Raw genomic sequence first — 15,869 nt, 5'->3', positions numbered from 1 at the left:
TTAAAAACATAAGTTAAGAAATTAGAAATGTTTGTTACAAAAATGTTTCATTTACATAATACAGCATTTTCACTCTGTACTGCATCTGCTAATGATTACAGCATAGGACTACCCATGTCCTCATGCTGTGTATGAGAAAGCAATCACTGGAGAGCCCATGCAAGGAATAAATAGGGACATCCCTAAAGCCTGCGCAAACTGACAGTTTTGCAGAATTTAAGCATTTTTTACCTTTAATAAATTTGCTCCCTTTTGCTTCAAAACTAAATTTTATCAACAGGTACAACAAAATCACAAGTGAAGCACAACTATTTTTGTACACAATTGAGATAGTTCTTTAGAGATCATAAAACTGCTGCCAATTCATTAGGAGCAGGAGGTATTAAACACAAGATATAGCTCCGTACATAGGTAGAACATCATAAATCAAGTTCATATAATTACTTTGAAAAAAAAATTATATTATAATATATTTATATATACACACACACACACTGCTGGGTAAACTAAGAGATAAGCACAACATATACATTTTATCTATCATAGAATGTATAAAGGGGAGCTTCAACCAATCAATTACAAGGAACTGTAAGGGCCTCATGGAAAATTGCTGGTAAGAGACAACGCATATAAAAAAATATATACTAATATCTTGAATAGATTCTCAAGTTTTGAATGATTAAAGAAAAGAAAAAAAAAAAAATCACAACAAACAAATGCCACAAAAGTCCCCATCAGTTAGCTTACGAGGTTTAAGAAGTACCCTTTGGACCTGCAAACACTTAATAAATACCAATACTGTACTGTATATCTTATGCTTTACTAACAGACAAATGCTGAATTATGGTACATAGAGATCTAGATACACCCACATGCTGGGAAGCCTGCTGTAGAAGACAAACACGTTCAGTCAGCTATTCCCAGTTTGTTACTTGCAACCACAGACACCGTTTTTTTGTTATTTTTAGTTGTAAATGGAAACAAATTTATTGCAAATTTCTAAAACTCACCAAATAATAACAGCGGCTTTACCATTTCCTCACCACCCAGACAAGTAAGTCATCTTCTCTCTACAAGAGCAATTCCTGAAGGATTTCATTTACCTAACTTATCAATTTAGGTCATTTGAATAACTAATTCCCACCACATGAATCCCTGTCAATTATTTTAAAGACACAGAGATATCTTAGCTGGCTCAGTCTGGCCTAGCTGCAGAGTGGTAACTAGACATTTTAGCGCCTTGTGCAGGAGCAAGCATCGGTGCCAACCCCTCAAAACTTTTATTGATATTGTGCCATATTCTCTCCCCACCCCATATTAGTTTTCTATTGATTTTGTGTGATTTTTCTCTCCGCCACCATCTCTCCATATATATTCTCTTTTTCACCCCACCTTTTATCATATATTTCCTGCAAATGTCTCCACTACATACTATTGCTCTACTCTTCAAAGGGAGCTCAATGTTCAACTACTAGACACAGCCATTAATTATGCTGGGCATACACTATACAATTATCTGTCAGATATCTGTCCAATCTGTCTGGTTATGTATGGGAGCAAAACCTGGTAATGTATGGGAGCAAACAGCAATCTACAGTAGCATTTGCTGACAAACACAGGAAAACAGACAAAAATGGTCGTTCTCAGACAAATTTGTTAAATCAAACACATAACCAATTTGAACAAACATTTTTCTCCATTTTCCAGTGTTTAAGATCATATTGTTGATTGTCTTTTACTCCCATACATTACCAGGATTTCATTCCAACCAGCCAGATTGGACAGATATCTGACAGATAATTGTATAGTGTATGCCCAGCTCCGGAAAGATCACAGAAAACTTTGAACTTCTATAGACGGTAGATGTGAAATAGTGCTGACCTCCCACCCACCACACACACAACCGTTTTATCTTACTTGCATTACCGGTCACACTGTAATGCCCCCAGATTATGCCATACAGTAGTGCCTCTCAACATTAACCCATACTGATATATAAGATAGTGCTCCCCACATTGTTCTACACTGTAGGTCATACCTACTCTCCTGGAAGTTGCAGGAGGCTCCCGAATTTTCAGGGAGCACCTTGCACTTCCGGAAGAGAGCAAATATAAGGGAAAAGGGAGAGGGGAACCCCAAGCACTGGTACCAACTGTAATTAGTGTATTTAGGCGACAGACAAAACAATATTGAAGAAATCACTTGAAAGGGTAAAGCATACCCAATGATAATGAGGGAAGGAGGTGCACCCATGATAGCAAAATATACAGCAAAAAGAAAGGGAGAAAGGTACTCTCTTGTTTCTGGGGCACAGAAAAGCTGTCTATATTACTGTAATACGTAACTTTTAATAAATACGTGAAAAACAAATAATCATATAAAAAGGACTAACCACATAAGACAACATATAATAGAGATGGTCACTTGAGAAATACAGCAGGCATAGAAATATAAATCTCATCATTTCAAAGTAGTAATACATGCGCTGTCATAGCTCACTTTAATAAAGTTTTCCAAGTGAAAAAATATCAATTAGTACAGTTATTATTTGAACCAATCTATATGTGGAGTAAGCGCTGAAACATCAGTTCACCGTGCAACATGCAATAATCAATCAAACATCGATATCATGGCTTGATACAATAAAGATTTGTCAATAGACATATGAAAATTGATACGCTTGTACCAATACACTGATATATATGCTGTCACAGTTCTATATAATAGGATTTATCAGAGAAAATGGATCTCAATAGATACATATGATAATAAACCGATATATCGGTGGAATAAATGCTAAATCATCAATCCACATAAACAACATGCAATCAATAGTAAAACATGGTTGTCATAGATCAGTGTAATCAAGATTTACAGGTGAAAAAAATCTCAAAAAACATATATAATAATAAACAGATACATTTCGGAAGAGTATCCGGATATAATTGAGGGGAATCGGGATTCTGCATGGAGGGGCGCCCATTCCTTATGCTCCCACGATGCACAACAGTTTGCAGTGACAGGGGTGGGGCCTAATGATAAAGCAACCTGGCCCCACCCCCCAAAGTGTCCAGCTGTGTCTTCTCTCTGGGCATATCCCGGGAACTAGGAGCAGATGATAAAGGTTGGTAAGTATGCTGTAGTGCCCGCCACTTTGTTGTAGTGCCCCACACTTTGTGCCATACTGTAGTGCATTCATCTCACATATTTACTAGTGCTATCAGGTTACATTATGCAATACAGTGCAGATTCTCAAACCACCCCAATATTGCTGATTCTTGAGAAGTGAAAACTCTGCCCTCTTGCGCAGCACTGCTACAGCTCCGATATATACAGATCGGTTATGTGAACTTAAAATGTGATGCTGGGACTGGACCGGTGGCCATATTATTGATGGGAGCCGAGGGCCGACACTGAGCTTCGATGGCATTCGGCTCAGGGGAGTCACACAACACTGGCGTTTTTAAATCAGCCAGTTACTGGATAGGTAATTGTTGCTTTTGTATTGATATGCTCTCCCCCAGGCTGCATGACTCCGAGCTCCGGAGAGTAGCTGCGGCTAGCAGACTGACAAGGGGGCGGAGAAATATGCTGTGGATGCAAGGTAGCAGGAAGTATATGCATGGCTGCAGGGGTAGGAGCAGGGCGGGGGGGTGTGCAATCTGGGCGCGCTGAGAGCGGGCAGTCAGGACATAGGAGAGCCTGCAGCGGGAAGTTAGGACGGAGGAGACTCAGCATATGCATATGCCCTGGGCTCCACTGATTGGCTCATGTCCATGAAGGGGGCGGAGTAAACAGGGAGAAGACAGGGAGACAGCTGTCTTCTCTGCTCCTCTCCCCTAACAAGCCTCCTTACGCAATCCTGAGATAACGAATTCAAAACAAGCAAAAAGATGGAAAGCTTAGCATTTCGTTCTTTCATGAATTGCACTCACCATACAAAAGTATGGTGATGCGATGCAGGCATGGAGCAGGTACACCGCTGGAGAAGTAATAAGCTTTTCAATGGTAACTTGCTCTATGAATTGCACAAAGCTGAGAAGAGCTCTGTTTTCAGATAAACAGGACTTTTCTCTGCTTCATAAATATACCCCATAGACTTAACTGCTACAGCACTTCTTTGGCTATGACTATGGTAAAATGCAATTTTCTCAATTGCTTCAAAACACTATAATCTATTCTAAACACGCACTATAACTTTTGCAAAACACATATATAAAGCAATAGTAAAACAGATTATTACTCAACAGAATAATACCCCTTTTACACCAGAGCTAAAACCCGGATTATTGCAGGGTTAACCTGGGTTGCTACTAAGTGTAAAAGGGGCCAGGGTTGGATTCCCGGGTCTCGTGACCCGGCAATCCAACCCAGGTAACTTGCAGGTTTTTACACTAGGAACAACCCGTGAAACCCTGCAGTGTAAATGAGAACCATGGGTCATTCGACCTGGGTCCCATTTACAGCATGGGTACTTACGGGTTTCTTGACGCTTGGAGATGATGTCATCTTTAAGTACGGGAGAAGTGTTCCACTGCACCCACATACCTCCCAACATGGTGTCTCCAGGAGGGACACAATGCTCTGTTCCTGGACTTCCCTGGTAAACGGTGGGGCTGCAGCACAGTTCAAAATTCAAATAGAGGAGCCACACCAACTGTCATTTCACACACTGCCAAACATCACTGGCTGGGACTCACTGGCAGTTGGTGTGACTCCCCTGTTTGAATTTTGGACTGCCCCACCCCTGAAGCCGCCACCAGTCATAAATTACCAGGGAAGTCCAGGACCAGAGCATTGTGTCCCTCCTATAAAGGGTCATGTTGGGAGATATGCACCCGTGTGCAGTGTGAACGGTGCCGATCCGGGAATCATCCGGATCGGCACCGCAGTAGAAAAGGTCTGTCCTGGATCTGACCCGTTTTGCAACTGTGTTCCAAATCTCGGGTCAGACCCAGGATTTTGGTGTAAAAGCAGTATTAGTAAAAACCTCAAATTGATCAATCATTTATGTTAAAGTGAGCACTGAGAACAGCAGATGAGACGATGCTATGAACGATGAATCACACAATGTGTGATATATATTTTACCGATCCACATCGAAACATTAGATCATATAGTGTGTACTCAACTGAGGAACAGTGTCAAGGGAGAATTGAGAGGCATGAGGGGAGCAGTGTGAGGCAGGAGGGGAGACGTGAAGTGTGAGGGGAGTAGTGAGAGCTGTGATGGGAGCAGTGTGAGGGGAGTAGTGTGATGGGAGCAGTGTGAGGGGAGTAGTGTGAGGTGTGAGAGGAGCAGTATGAGATGTGATTAGAGCAGAGTTAGCTGTGGAGGTGGAGGACTGAGCTGCCTGGTGTGCAATGAGGTGTGATGGGGCAATGTGAGGCTTGAGGGGGCACAGTGTGCTGTGGAGGGGGGGAGTGAGCTGCTAGGTGTGCATTAAGGTGTGATGCATGAAGGGGCAGTATGAGGCATGAGGGGAGAAGTGTGATGCGTGAAGAGGTGTGAGAGGAGCAGTGTAATGGGGCAGAGAGAGACATGATGGGAGCAGTGTGAGCTGTGGAGGGGAATTTAGCTGTGGGTTGAGCAGTAAGGTGTGATGGGGCAGTGTGACACGTGAGGGGGCAAGCAAGAGTAGTAGTGACGTGTGATGGGAGCAGTGTGAGCTGTGGAGGTGGGAGAGTGAATTGCAAGGTGAGCAGTGAGGTGTGATAGGACAGTGTGAGTGGACAGTAACATGTGTGAGCTGTGGGGGGTTAAGGAGAGAGTGAGATGTGAGGTGAGTAGTAAGGTATGATGGGAGCAGTGTAAGCTATGGAGGTGAAGGAGAGAGCTGCGAGGTGAGCAGTGAAGTGTTATGGGGCAGCGTGAGTGGACAGTGAAATGTGAGAGCTGTGGGGGCTAGGTAGGTAATGAGATGCGAGGTGAGCAGTGAGGAGTGATGGAAGTAGAGTGAGCTGGAAGGTGAGCAGTGAGGTGTGATGTGGCAATATGAGTGGACAGTAACATGCATGAGTTGTGGGGGGGTGGGGTAGGGAGGGAGTGTGATGCCAGGTGAGTAGTGAGGTGTGATGGGAGTAGTGAGAGCTGTGGAGGTGGGGGAGTGAGCAGTGAGGTGTGATGGGGCAGTGTGAATGGACAGTGACATGAGTGAGCATGGGGTGGTAGGGAGGGAGTGAGATGTGAGGTGAGCATTGAGGTGTGATAGGAGTAGTGTGAGCTGTGGAGGTGGGGGAGTAAGCTGTGAGGTGAGCAGTGAGGTGTGATGGGGCAGTGTGAATGGACAGTGAAATGTGTGAGCTGTGGAGGGTAGGGAGGGAGATGCGAGGTGAGCAGTGAGGTATGATGGAGCAGTGTGAGCTGCAGAGGGGGAAAGTGAGGTGTAAGGTGAGCAGTGAGGAATGATGGGGCAGTGTGAGGCAGGAGGGGAAAGTGAGCTGCGAGGTGAGAGTACCTGGGTGGGTGGTGTCTATGGGTATCACACTGGCCGAGGCACAGGCGAAAGTCACTATGAGTGCGTCACAGCCAGAGTGGCACTCTCTGCTGTTCCAAATATAAACCACCTCCTCTAAATAATCTTTCTGGCCACTGGTATGTTTGGAGTGATATGTGATACATGCAGCAAACAGACATAGAAATAATTGTGGAGAGGGCTGGCTCTTTGGTTGTGAAGGTAAGTAATGCCAGAGCAAAAGGGGAACTTTGGACTGCCAATGAGAGGGATCTGAGCACTGGCATACTGAGGGGCATATAATATCTACATCTGAAGGGGATCTGAGCAAATAAAGTGTCATGACTGAAGGGGCTCTGAGGCTGGGATATAAAAGGGCATTAGAAGGGCTCTCTGTGTGGGATTTTATCAATTAGGGGCATTAAGAGGGGTGTGCAATAAGTTGAGCACTGAGGCATATAGAGGGATATTTCATATCTACATCTGAATGGGCTCTGAACAAATAAAGTGTCATGACTGAGGGGGCTCTGAGGCTGAGATACAAAGGGATATGACTGAGGGGGCTCTGTGTGGGATTTTATCAATTGGGGGCATTACTGTATGCCATGTTACCAATTTGGGCCATTACTGTGTGTGACATGAATTTAGGGCACAGATATATTGCATATTATGAGTTTTAGCTTGATAATTTCAGCTTCTTGTTCAGTGAACCATGTTTTGTAAAAGTTGAAAATATCTGCCTTATGAACATAGCTGCTTTTATGCTGATTATAATAATATCACTATTCTTTTAGCTGCTGTAATTTGTTTTTTTTTTGTTTAGCTGTCATCTGTCAACAACTGTACCTCATGCAGACAAAGTCACAAAATCCCACTGTACGCATTAATACAGTATCTCATCATAGTGAGAAAAATTATTAAAAATACATTTATTTAAAATATTTGCATTAGTGTTCTATGACTGGGGAAAGAAATGTAATGTGAGTCAAATTCATATGTAATATGAGTCACATGTCAAAATTCATTTTAAGTATAGTTTGGTTAACATTCAGTTTTTTGTTTGTGTGTCAATCATAAGTTTAGGGTCTTGTAAGTGTATAGTATAACGATGAGATTGAAAAAATAATTAGGAGAGCAGGTTTAAATAAATATATAAGTTCCTTCAGTTCATATGTCCATTCTGTTGTAACATGAGTCATGTATATAAACAATAAAATTTAACTACTAATAGTGTACATTTTTTTCTGCTTCTAAACATTAATTATGACTACCTACCCCATATATTATTGTCATATTTTTCAAATGTTTAATTGGGTCTTCATTTTTGTGTGAGGTGCATTTAAACTTTTAAAAATGAACACAAAATGTAACAGAGTCACATGGAATGACCCAACAGCTTTTGCAATGTCAGTTAGCTTTGTTATAAAGGTCACTACTTGGTAGGATTATCATGTGGCAGGTTCACATCATAAAAAGCCATTGTGATATCAGTTAACTTTTGTAGTCAAATGGAGGGAGGAGTGTGGGATTGTGGGGGAGAGGGTGGAAGTGTGACTGGGTGGGTAAAAGGGATATAGGGATGAAGGGGGGGTGGGAGGCAAGGAGGGAGGGTAAATGAGTTTGTGGAAAGGAGTGTGGGTGTAATAGGATGGAGGAAAAGTTGATGGGATAGTAAGTGGGCAGGAGTGAGAGAGTGTGGGAGGGACAGAGGGATGGAATGTGGGTGAGAAGGAGTGTTAGGGATTTAGGGAGTGTGGGAGGAATGGAGGGAATGTGGGAGGGAGGGATAGTGGGAGGAATGGAGGGTGGGTAGGATTGAGAGTGGGAGGGAAAGAGAGTGTTTGGGATAGAGTGTTAGGGATTTAGGAATGTAAGGAGTATGAGAGAGAGGGAGGAAGGGAGGGAAATTGTTTGGCAGGAAATGTGGGATGGTTTGTTAGAAGTACAGTGTGGGGAGAGAGTGGGAGGGATTGTGGAAGAAATGGAGGAGGAAATGTGGATGGGAGGGTGGGAGGAATGAAAGATGAGGGATTTAGGGATAAAGAGATGGAGCTGTGGAGGAAGTGAAAGTGGGAGTGTGGGAAAGAGGAAGTGTGGGTTAGCATGAGAGGGAGGGATGGAATGTCAGATTGAGGGAGTTTGGGTGTGAAGGAGTGAAGGAAGGAGAGATTTTGGGAGGAGGAGAGTATAGAAAGGAGAGAAAGTGGGTGGGAGTGGAAGTGGAGAGTGGGTGTATTGGATAGAGGGATGTAGCGTGGATGAGAGGGAGTTTGGGAGGCTGGGAGTCATGTAAGACACTATGGAAGGAGGGAGGGATTGTGGGTGGGTGTAAAGAACTGTAGGAGGAAGGGAGGGCGGGATGGAGAGTGGGAGTGTGGGAGGGAGCAAGGTTGATAGGGAGGAAAGGAAATTGGTTGGGAGTGAGAGAGTGCAGGAGGGTTTGTAGGAGGGAGATAGTGTGGGGGAGAGAGAAAAAATTATTGTGGATGAAAGGAAGAAGGGAATGTGGGTGAGAAGGTGAAAGGAATCATAAATGGACAGATTTAGGGATGGAGAACGGTAGTGTGTGAGGGAGGGAGGGAGGGAGGGAGGGAGAGTGTGGGATGGAGGCAGTGTGGGAAGGAGTTTGAGATGGTGGGAAAGATTGACATATTCAGGGAGTTTGGGTTGGTGGGAGTGAGGGAGGAAGGGTTGTGTCGGAGGAAGAAAAATATGTTGTATATTATGAGCTGGACAATTTTAGCATCCTGTCCCATGTGCCATAAAGTGGAAAAGGTTGCAAATATAGAAAAGTCTGAAAATATCTACATTATGAACATAGCTGCTGTTTATGCACTATTTTATTTAGCAGCTGCAAATTGTGTTTTTGATTTTCAGTTTAACTGTGATCTATCAACTTACTGCACTGACAGACAGATGGACGGATCCCAGAAAGGAAAAAATTACAATGGACTGTATTGCAATATATAAAAAAAAAATATTGGGATGAAAACTCAGAGACACATTACTTACCAGCTGTATCAGATGATATGACATCTCAAGGTGTAAGGTAAGCATATGTTAACTTAAATGTTATATGAAAATGAAGTTGGTTGGATAGAGATAGACACTGTAGACCATAAGCGGCCACAGTATGGCCATGTGCTGAAATCCCTCCCGAAGTATAGGAATCATCTAGAGTTCAGCAGCTGAGTCAGGAGGCTGCCTAATCCCAGACTGGTGGTAATCCCACTGGGCGAGGTGTTGCCAGCGTCACTGTGAATGCATCATGGCCAGTCTGGCTCTTTTTGCTGCTCTGCCTATAGGCTGCCTCTACTGAGTAATTCTCCTGGACGAGGGTGTGACTGGAGTGATGTGTGCTTGACAATTTTAGCAACTTTTTCAGTGAGCCATGAATTGGAAAAGGTTGAATAGCATTTGCATTATGTACATAGCTGCTGTTTATGCTGAATATATTTAATTTCACTTTTTTTTACCACTGCAAATTGTTTTTGTTTTTTAGTTTAACTGTGATTTATCAGCTAGCTGCACATCACAGACATAAGTTTACATAACACATAAGTTTAATGTGGCTCTTTATTATGGGCCTGATTCAGAAATGGACACAATGCCGATGTTTGTGCAGTTGAGTGGTTATTAGTAATCAGTGCATGAGTAGCTATGCACGTGCGTCAAGTTTACCTATGTCACTTGCAGTGAGGATTTATTTGCCAAGTGATTGACAGACAGGGACCGTTTGTGTACAGCAATGGGGGAGAGGAGCCTTAAATGCAGGCACGACACAACTGTTTTCGGGGCATGACACAACTGTTTTCGGGGCATGTCTATGCCCGTGGCTGCGATCTTGTACACAGTAAAAAGTACTCTGGAGTCTCAGTTCCTGCGGCCATTCTGCGTGGCCATAGGGTTACTTAGGAGGCCAATTATCGACAGATCTGTGTCTGATGCTGCATCTTTCTGCTATAATACCCCAAAGCCTGCTTCATGTGAACCTCCTAAAACCCAGGCTAGCGAGGTCTTCCACCAATAACAACTGCCCATTGTTCCCTTACGATCACCGGTACTTAGGCTTCTTCCTGGACTTATCACTCGGGGTAGTAAAGGTTCACACGAAAATACTATAGGATTCAGTGGTGAGAGAGACAACAGGAACATAAGCTGGTATTCAGTTGATGCAGCTTTGTGAGCCGATCGTACGGCTTGGAGCCGGATGTAAAAGCAAAAGTCAATGTGGCTTTGAGAGCCGATGGTGCAGCTTGGAGCCAGTTGCAGAAGCTTGTACACAGTTTATGTGGCTTAGAGAGCCGATGGTGCAGCTCAGAGCCGGATGCAGAAGTGAGTAACTACCGATGCGGCTTTGACAGCCGATGGTGTGGCTTGGAGCCAGTTACAGAAGTTAGTACACAGTTGATGCAGCTTAGAGGGCCGATGGTGCATCTTGAACCCATATTCAGAAACAACTAGAAATCGGTGCGGCTTTGAGAGTAAGTAGATAAGTTTGAGTACTAGTTTGTGTACTAGTTAGTGTACAAGGTAGAGTACAAATTGGTGTACTGCATCCTTAAGAGTTAGTACACAAGTTGGTGTACAAGTTTGTGTACAATTGAGTGTACTGTGGCCTGATTCAGAGTCGCTCTGAATCAGGGCAGGGATTTTTTTTTTTACCAGGCCGCTCGCTAAGCTGTGGGTGAGCAGCCACAGCTTTTGCGAACAGAATGGAGCCCGTCACGATTATCACGACCATCGAGCTTGCGAGGAGACCTTGTGGTAGAATCTCAGCTCTCACAAGCCCGAGTGGACTCCCTGCTCTAATAGAGCAGGAAGTCCACTACTGACATCACGAGTGATGTCAGTAGGGCCACCCACCTAAGGGAACACCTGCATTTGTACAGCCACCCCCCCCTCCCCGACTACAAAATGGGTCGAGCTGTCAATCAACATCGACAGCCGCCCTATCTTGTAGCGAGACCCATAGTGACAGAGCTGCTGTCGCTAGACAGGTCTTGTGCATGCGCATGCCGGAGGCGGCGCATGCGCAGAGGGGGACCATCAACCCACTTGCGACCCACTTGCGAGCGCTGTGCACTAGCGAGCGGGTCTGAATCAGGCCCTGTGTTCACAAAAGTTGGTACTCAATTACATGTACTAGTAAATGTACAATGGTATGGGTTTGAGAGCCTGCTGGTGTGGCTAAGGAGCCGTTGGAGAGGCTGGAGAGCTGGTGGCAACACGGACGCTGCTGATGCACCTAAGGAGCCATTGGAGAGGCTGAAGAGCTGGTAGCAGCACGGACGCTGCTGATGTGTCTAAGGAGCCATTAGAGAGCCTGGAGAGCCGGTGGCAGCACGGACGCTGCTGATGTGGCTCAGAAGCCGTTGGAGATGCTGGAGAGCTCATAGCAAGGAAATACAGCTGGAATACCCTTCCACGAGGTGATACAGAATGCTGTCATTGCGACTGAGCTGAGAAAACCTACAGGACTGCTATAGTTGGCGAGGCAGAAAAAGGCCAGTGTGTACAAATAGGAAGACAAACTAATCATGCTGTGTTATGGATAATCATGTGACCTCCTGAGGCGTGCAGATCGCCTAGCAACAGAGGGAACCAGAACAACAGTACCCTGAGAAGGTAAACTGTTAGAGAGACACAAGTAGTGACCGCGACTTGTAACACTTTCTATGCAGTCAATTGGATTTGTGAAGCCACAGACGGGCGTCTCAACACACAGATGGGCATCTTCTGGTGCACTTTACATTTACATTACTTTACATTACATTTGATAGTGTATTTAACATTAAAAAAATCAGGATGGCGACTGCACTAGTCAAGGTTGATTCTGACAACAGTTGGGGAGATATTATCTAGTGATATGGGGAAGGAATGACGTGCGCTGCTACCACTTCTCCCCATGTATTATTGAGGGGTCCAGTGTTAAATGACAGGGGCACTATCCCCCCTTGTCATTATCGGCTGTGCAGGGCCATTAAAGAAGGAGAGAGATTAGTAGCATCATCTTAGAATATCCACAATAGCATTCCAGTTAAACAACTGGCTCAAATGACAATATTCATGGCTCCGATTTACATGTAGCGGCCGCTCATAGGCTGGTTACACCTGGGTCCCAGCCAGAAAGCATCTGACTGACTAGCGGCCCGTGGGAAATAACAGATGATCACGGTCATCTGTCATTTCCCGAGGTGCAAGTATTATGTCACAACATATACTTGCACCTGTCCGCATGGATCGCGTAGCTCATTATCTTATTTTGCCAAATACGGGGATGCTACAGAGAGCGGCGCCAGGTTTAAGGTGAGTATGGGATCCAGTGGCGTAACTATGGAGGGTGCAGGGGGTGCGGTTGCTATGGGGCCCGGCGGCTTAAGGGGCCCGCCGGCCCAGCGATCGCACCCCCTGCACTTTCCATATGCCGGGCGCCCGCTGAGATTGTGTTACCAGCGGACGCCCGACTCCTACTCAAACCCCCGGCGGCAGCCGGAGGACGGAGCTCACTCCGTCTTCCGGGTCCCGCAATGCACTATGGGAGTGACGTCATGACGTCACTCCCATAGTTCCGAGGAGCGGACGCCGGGTACGGAGCTCAGGAATGAGCTCCGTCTTCCGGGTTCCGCAGTGCACTATGGGAGTGACGTCATGACGTCACTCTCATAGTGCCGAGGAGCGGGCGACGGGGCGGTCGGCGGCTTCACAGGAGCGGGGATAAGGTAAGTTTTTTTTTGTTTGTTTTGTGTGTGCGCACGCGCCCGCGCGCGTGGGGGGAAGTTACTGGGATCTCACTACTGGGGGCATTACAGAGGGCTCACTACAGGGGGCAGCTACTGGGGGCATTACAGGGGGCTCACTATTGGGGGAAGCTACAGGGGGTCACTACTGGGGGCAGCTACAGGGCTTCACTACAGGGGGCTCACTACTGGGGCAGCTACTGGGGTCTCACTACTGGGGGCACCTACAGGGGGTCGCTACTGGGGGCTCACTACTGGGGGCAGCTACAGGGGCTCACTACTGGGGGCTCACTACTGGGGGAAGCTACAGGGGGTCACTACTGGGGGCTCATTACTGGGGTCACTACAGGGGGCTCACTACTGGGGCAGTTACTGGGGTCTCACTACTGGGGGCAGCTACAGGGGGTCACTACTGGGGGCAGCTACAGGAGGTCACTACTGGGGGCAGCTACAGGGGGCTCACTACTGGGGGAAGCTACACAGGACTCACTACTGGGGGCAATTACAAGGGGCTCTCTACTGGGGGCATTACAGGGGGCTCACTACTGGGGGCATTACAGGGGGCTCATTACTGGGGGCAACTACAGGGGGCTCACTACTGGGGGCACTGCGTAAGGGGCACCATTACAGTGGGCATTGCATAAGGGGCACCATTACAGTGGGCATTTAATGTTTTAGGGGAACTACTGTGGTTATTGTGTAAGACCTAAGTTAAGGGGGGCCCTTAAAAATGTTGCTATGGGGCCCAAAAAGTTCTAGTTACGCCCCTGATGGGATCTTTTTTCCAGGTACACCCATGGAATCTACAAGGGGACAGACCAGCTGGCACAGGTAAGTATGTGTGAATGGGATAGGTGTATGTAATAAAGTTTTACTGTATACGGTGTGTGTACTGTGGTTTTTTTAACTATTTATTTTACAGTTGGGGTACGGCTTCCGGCTGCCTGCTGGCACTTGTAGTTCCACAAGTGCCAAAGGGCAGGCATGCTGGCACCTGTAGTTCCACTGTAAAATACAATAGTTTTCAACTATTTTACACATTATTACCCCCATACAAACAGCCCAGGGGTGTGGAAAGAGCCCCGGGCTTCAACCCAAGCCTGGGGTTTTGGGAGAGGGGAGACCCCTTTTTTGGTTGGTCCCCACCTCCCCTGAGATCCCCGACTTGGGCTGACCGGCTTGGGGTGTTAATGTTTTGGCCAAGGAGACCCGGAGATAGGGTCTCCTCTCCTGGCTGTGGCATTACACCTCGATCGGTTTGGGTCCCGTGTTGGTTTTAAATATTTGGGGACCCCTATGCATTTTCTTTCCTCCTATATTTAAAACCAGCACTGTCCCTGCAGCACGGTGCTGGTTCCTAAACTACGGTGGAACCCTTCTCGTTTTGTTCCCATAATTTTTGGCTGACCAGAATCCTGAGAAGGTAAACTGCTAGAGAGACACAAGTAGTGACCGCGACTTGTAACACTTTCTATGCAGTCAATTCAATTTGTGAAGCCACAGACGGGCGTCTCAACACACAGATGGGCGTCTTCTGGTGGACTTTACATTTACATTACTTTACATTACATTTGATAGTGTGTTTAACATTAAAAAAATCAGGATGGCGACTGCACTAGTCAAGGTTGATTCTGACAACAGTTGGGGAGATATTATCTAGTGATATGGGGAAGGAATGACGTGCGCTGATACCACTTCTCCCCATGTATTATTGAGGGGTCCAGTGTTTAATGACAGGGGCACTATCCCCCCCTTGTCATTATCGGCTGTACAGGACCATTAAAGAAGGCCAGGTGCTGGTTCCTAAATTATGGTGGAACCCTACTCATTTTGTTCCCCAGAATTTTTGGCTCACCAGTCCGGGCCTAGTTATGTCTTTTGGGGGGGACCCTACGTAATTTTGTTTTAATATAAACACTTTACTTTAAGTACACATGCGGAAACATACACAAATCTCACTGACCTGTGTATGTTTCTGGCAAATTCGCAGCTGAGGATGTGGAGTGTTTGAAACTTCAATTTCTCTGCAAGTTTGCTCTAATCTCACCCGAGATTGTAATTTCGAATCTTAGTAAATTTGCAAGATGCATGTTTTTCATGAAAAGTACTTCTGAGTTTGCCCGATGGTGAGTTGGTTCGAGTTTGCTATCTCACTCGAGTTTTACGAGTGAGAAGAGAGAACTTTCTCCTAAACTCACCAGAGTTTGCCTTTAGTAAATGTGTGAGATGAAAAACATGGCTAAACTCACCCGAGATTGTCATCTCAACCAAACTCGTATTTTAGTAAATTTACCCCCAGATGTGTCCCTGTGGGGCCTATTCATCATCACTTAATTTTCACAAAAGCGGGTGAAAATGGGAATGTAGTTAAGATACCAGAGGGCACTATCCCCAAAAACACACACTATCAGGCGCTAAATAGTTTAATAAACAATTATATATTTAAAAATTGTATAGATAAATAAATGAAAAATACACATAAAAAATTAGTTAATAAAAATAAAAATAACACACAAAGCATAAAATCTGCACCTGCAATCTGAACCAACTAAGAATAGTTTAGCAATTAATATACACAAATTTGCCCTTTGTATAAGAACATATATTAATACATAATCATATGAGCACAGGATTCGTCAGCACTTAGCCGCATTCAGTATTATGTATTATGGCTA

General features: G+C 45.2%; 1 protein-coding gene across 2 annotated transcripts in view; it reads right to left on the bottom strand.

Annotated features, from left to right (window-relative positions):
• The window catches only part of LOC148504015 (la-related protein 6-like), a 58,510-nt gene extending 57,395 nt beyond the window's left edge, over positions 1 to 1,115 (bottom strand). Inside the window, exon 1 of one of the 2 annotated variants that reach the window (XM_088448882.1) lies at positions 1,011 to 1,115. In XM_088448882.1, coding sequence (XP_088305008.1) covers positions 1,011 to 1,035 — 25 coding nt within the window. In that variant the 5' untranslated portion in view covers positions 1,036 to 1,115. The remainder of the gene's footprint in view (positions 1 to 1,010) is intronic. The other variant, XM_088448883.1, reaches the window with a different exon arrangement.
• Positions 1,116 to 15,869: the final 14,754 nt, after the last annotated feature.

This window comes from Taudactylus pleione, unplaced genomic scaffold (genome assembly GCF_031769625.1).
Source record: "Taudactylus pleione unplaced genomic scaffold, aTauple2 ptg000471l, whole genome shotgun sequence".
Lineage (NCBI taxonomy): Eukaryota > Metazoa > Chordata > Amphibia > Anura > Myobatrachidae > Taudactylus > Taudactylus pleione.
Note: the sequence above shows the minus strand (reverse complement) of the source record. Positions and strands in the feature narration are given on the sequence as shown.